Source organism: Papaver somniferum, chromosome 3 (genome assembly GCF_003573695.1).
Source record: "Papaver somniferum cultivar HN1 chromosome 3, ASM357369v1, whole genome shotgun sequence".
Lineage (NCBI taxonomy): Eukaryota > Viridiplantae > Streptophyta > Magnoliopsida > Ranunculales > Papaveraceae > Papaver > Papaver somniferum.
In genome coordinates this window covers 66,499,046-66,504,340 of record NC_039360.1, presented here as the reverse complement: position 1 = coordinate 66,504,340, position 5,295 = coordinate 66,499,046, and the positions used below count along the sequence as shown (strand labels likewise).

The following is a 5,295-nucleotide window of genomic DNA, read 5'->3' as shown; positions in this document are numbered from 1 at the left end:
TTCATAATTAGAGTTTGTTGATTTTTATAAAACAAAATACATAATTTAAAAATTAAATTACTAGAAAAAACTGACTTACCGTATTCAAAGTCCTTGAAAAAGAACGTGTTTTTAGTCTTCCACCATAGTTCTAATATAACTTGAACTCCTTGAATCCTGTGGTTTCTAGGTTGTATATGATATAAATGTCGCCAATGATATCTTCTAATTCTCTCTTGAAACAACAAGGGGAAGTAACTGAAAAATCGTATGGAACTCAGACCATCCACCTCTTATATTTATCGAATTAACTCGCTCCAGATGGTCAGATAGGTGATTAGAGAACATACCATCACCGGCTACTTGTCTAACATTATCAAACTCATAATTTTTATCCACAACAAAGCTTAATCCACTGGCTGGGGTACTAGTAGATCCTTTGACTCTTCTGTTTCTTTTTCTTTTCTCCATATTTGTTTAAGAAGTAAAACGAAAGATAATTTCTTTAGAATAGAAGAGCAGAGAAAAGTTGAGAAGGCAAGTGTGAAGGATAGACGAACAAGAGCGGTATTCATAAGCATTATAAAGTTGAACGTTGGCGATATTAATTATAACGCCAACGCTGGAGTCAATAACGCTTGCTAGAAACTCGGCCGCTCCGTGGTTTTCCCACAATGACACAATTGGTTTGCCATCTTTATCGCTGACGATATTGTCAATAACGCTCGCCAGAAACTCGGCCGCTCCGTGGTTTTCCCATAGTGACACAATTGGTTTGCCATGTCAGTTGGTATGCCAAACAGATTTATTTTGGCATGTGCATAAGAATAGGCCTAAGGCTTATTCATTTTGTTCCCTGATATGCTTATACTGATAAAAAAAAAAACGCTTACAAAAGGTATAGAAAACGTGAGAGAAGAAAATAAGACTCATGTTTTACTAGTAGTCTGTTCGAACCCAAGGTCCATCCAACAAAGCCATCTTCCAATGAAGTAGGTGTCCGAACTTCGTGGATTGTAGCATTTTCGAGTATGGAGCTGAAGCTGCAATGTACCCTTAAACTTCGCCCAACATCATTTTCTTTTTCCTAATGTGGCATTAATCTAAACCTTTTACCTGGAAATGTGGAATTCTTAGGAAACTCTATGGGTTCGGGACTGAATTCGATGAGCCAGTACTTTCGCGACACGGCATATACTGGAAAATAAAAAAAATAGGGGCAAGTAGCATTTTTGTACGGAGCCCCATCAGGGTAGCCCTAATCCAACTTAATCGCTATTGTTGCGCTTCAGTGTTTACTTATCTAGACCCTCCTCACCTTATCCAAAGCGAGCCATCACTCCTCCCTCTACAAGTCCTAAAATCTGAAGGTCCAAAAACCAGAAAGACATCCGGAAGGGGATAGATAGAGTGAGAGTGAGAGAGAGAGCAAAAGTAGAGTTCAAAAATGGCGTTACCATACGCTTCGTCGTCGGCAATAACATCAACATTATCAACAACCAACAACAAAACCCCATTTCTGGGTTTCACATTTGCCTCTGTGAAACCTTCTTTTTTAGTTAAAACCTTAAATAATAATAATTCTAAGCAGCAATCTCTTTCTATTCGTTGTCAAAACCTAACTGCTGTACCTAAAGATGAACGATGGATGTTTGAAGATTCTGAAATCGGCGGACCAGTAAATTACTCTTTCCCCTTTCCTTCCTTTATCCAATTTCGTATTTTATTCCATGTTTTTTTGTTTTTTTTTTTCTTAAATTTTGAGCTAAGTGGATGCAATGTTAGTGAAATCTAAGTTGAATTATGTTAGGTTTCTTATGTATGGATTACTAGATGGTGTAAATAACTTGCTGATTCTTATCGATTTTGTATGAGAGTATCTAGTATTGAATGGATGCTCATTGTAAGGAACAACGTAACACTAAACACTCAATGTCAGGGAACCACATTTGAACTTAGGGGAAATGCTATCAGATGAAAATGCTAATAATTGGCTTTACTTTGAAAGTAAAACTGTAACGTTGAGTACTGAGAGCAAGAGAAAGTACTCTTGGAAGCATGCTGCCATTTTTTTCTTTAAGTAAGGAACACCCCTTTATATCATGTAGCCCATTTGCTTCTGATAGTATTATCTGAGGACCGAGGAGGTACAATTTCTATTTTGGCATTTTGTTGATTCTGTGCAAGTATTTAGAAAGTGTGAAGTTAGGACTTTGTATGCTTGTATCAGTATTATGCTTTTTTTGCAATCTCATCTCCCTTCTTCACTATTGTAGATTAAACCTCTATTTTTTTCAGGACATTTGGAACAAGACCTGGTATCCTAAAGCTGCTGATCACATAAACACAGAGAAGAAATGGTATGTAGTTGATGCGACTGACTTAATTTTGGGCAGAATGGCGTCAACCATCGCCATTCACATTCGTGGGAAGAATCTCGCAACCTATACTCCCAGTGTTGACATGGGGGCTTTTGTAATTGTGGTATGTAGCTTATTATCCTACTTGCTATCTGATGGCCTTATATAATTGTAGTTTTTAGTTGCGTGTTTGGTTTCTAAGGAACAAGTTGTTACCTGTTGCAAATATTAGAAAATAGCTTGCTTATGTAGTTTTTTGCTGTTTGATAATTCAAAAATCAAAATGTGCATAAAGTTAAGTTACTTTTACTGAGCATGTAGAAGGATTGGTATGTCTTGCACATTTGTTTTATACAGAACATAGATTGTTTACCAGTATGGATGTGCTTATGGTCAACTAATCCTGAATATGAGATCATGTTATGCATGATAAGTGGATCATCCAGTAATCCACTATTGCGTAATTTTTCGCACCATTTGTTATACTCTCCAATCTCTTGATCTTAAATCTTGCTATCGAATGAAAGTATTTAATCTTGTTATCATGTGCACAGCGTACATTTCAATGGCTCTTAAATGGCCCTCAACCAACTGACCAAGTACGGTGTTGATGTGGATCTTAACAGTCTCACAATGACTAGTGTTTGACCTTGTTCTATTGGGTGATAAAGTATCCTAATCTTTTCTCCAACTGAAACCAGTTAACCTGCTTGTTGATTTTCAAGCGACAGTACAAGATTAGTTTAAAGTTATTATTACTGTTGCTGTGAGTGTAATTTTGCCTGTACTTACTTGATATTTTACTGAACCAAATCACTATCTTATCACCAAAATGGTTGCTTGTGAGATTGGTCTGATTATCAGCCTCATGGTTTTGATTAGATCTTTTGTTTTTGTTGCATATGAGTTATGCCCTTGCTTGAGTCTATTTTCCGGAGTTTGAGAGTTTTACAACCTGCAATTTTGAGTGTTTCAGCTTGTTGTCTATTATAAATGGTTGTCCTCTGTTACATTAATGGCATGGCTAACAAATATGCATCTGTGAACAAAGATTAATGCAGAAAAAGTTGCTGTATCTGGAAAGAAAAGATTGCAAAAGCTATATAGGAGACATTCTGGAAGACCCGGTGGTATGAAAGTAGAAACTTTTGATCAGCTCCAACAGAGAATTCCTGAAAGAATAGTCGAGCATGCTGTTCGCGGAATGCTTCCGAAAGGAAGAGTAAGTTAATTTTCTTTTCATTTGATACATGTCTCTCCTTGCCTCTATATTCAATAAAAACCCAAAATTGGATAGAAGATGAAACTGAACTTTTATAGTGACAACACAGTAAGAAAAATGATCCACCTCCTCCATCAGAAACAGGCTCGATAACCTTTCTCTTAGTAACAGTTTCTTGCTTTGGTAACTGGGTACTACTACGCTATGATTTATTGTTAGGTTATGTAAGAATGATTTATAATAGGCTGAATGATGTTGAGCTACATAGGTTTATCTAGTATTTAGAGTGGTACCAAGTGTTTCTTATGTTATCAGCATGTTTTCGATTTACTTTGGTACTGGCATACTTCGTTGGATTTAACTTAATCTTAAAGCAATTTGGTGTCTATATCCAGATAATCAGAGCATCTAACAACTTGGTTAACACTAGTTGTAACAAAGTTTCCCCGTTACTTTTGAGTTCTTTTAACATTGTTGTAGGAATTGAGCAGAAACGAGCATGCAACTTGTTATAGTTTTTTCTTACCCTGTTCACTGATTTGATGTTTTTTCTGGATGGGGTATGTATGTGCAGCTGGGTAGAGCGCTTTTCAACCATCTTAAGGTATACAAGGGTGGGGAGCATCCACATGAGGCCCAAATGCCTGTTGATCTTCCAATAAGAGACAAAAGGATACGAATTCAGAAATAGGCATACCACATGGAGTTAGTTGGGGTTTTAACACTTCCTAAGATGGTGATCATGAGCCTGGGCTTTCTTGAATATGTACAACTAATTTATTGTGTATGATTTTGTATGAATCTAGTGGATGTCCAGTAAATTTCATTTTGAGTTTTGTAGAATCTATATCCAACTTTGAGTTCTCATGTTATGCAAGGAATTTCATAGATTATCTGATCACTTTTTCTGTGGTAATGCTGCCTTTTAGAATTTGGTCACCACTGTATGTGTTTGGGAAACAACTGTTGAGAAACAAAAACTCGTCCACAGCATATATTATAGTTTTAGAACCCTGATTTTGGGCATACCAAAATCTTCTTAGGCATACAAAGCACTAGTCCTAACTTGGGTGACCTTATAAGGGGTACCCTATGGGGTGGTTCAATTACCTATATGCCCTTAAATCCTTTAAATTACTACTAATCTATCCCTAACCCTAATACAAAACCTATAATCAACTACACCTAAAATCAGTTTCATTCACCTTCTTCTTCTTTCTCTCCACAGCCGAACTCATTCACCCTTCCCTTTCTTTTTTTTCATCGCGGAAATTTAATTGTCGATTCGTGAAACTTTAATCGACGATTGAACTCATCTATATAATGGGTCGTCGTAAGGCAGTATCTCGTTCAAATCGATCGATTGAACAACCTATTGATGAAGAAGAAGATTTAGAGAGTGAAGAACAAACTCAAAATCAACCACAAAATCAACCGGAAGAAGAGATTGAAGAAGAACCAACTCCGGAAATGAGAATAAGAAGGTTAGTTCTACAAACCCATCTCATATTTGATGCTTTTGATTGTTTTGGTCGATTTAATTCGTCAAAATCATGTGTTCTACGGCGGTTACAGGGTATGGTTCGGCATAAAACAAATGTTAGATGTGCGCCGAGCTGTTCTTGGAACTGAACCCTGAAAGTGCATATGAACGGCTCGGTGTAGATCTGAAATCCGTTTTGAGCCGAACTTAGTGACACAGAGACTTATATTTAGAATCGGCTTATTCGATGG

General features: G+C 36.8%; 1 protein-coding gene across 1 annotated transcript; it reads left to right on the top strand.

The window, feature by feature from the left end:
• The first annotated feature begins 1,297 nt into the window (after positions 1–1,297).
• LOC113356377 (50S ribosomal protein L13, chloroplastic-like) lies at positions 1,298–4,462 on the top strand. Its single transcript, XM_026599487.1, has 4 exons — positions 1,298–1,657; positions 2,278–2,463; positions 3,391–3,561; positions 4,136–4,462. Exons 1-4 carry the CDS (start codon positions 1,427–1,429, stop codon positions 4,250–4,252), a joined length of 705 nt encoding a protein of 234 aa, XP_026455272.1. The 5' UTR covers positions 1,298–1,426; the 3' UTR covers positions 4,253–4,462.
• Positions 4,463–5,295: the final 833 nt, after the last annotated feature.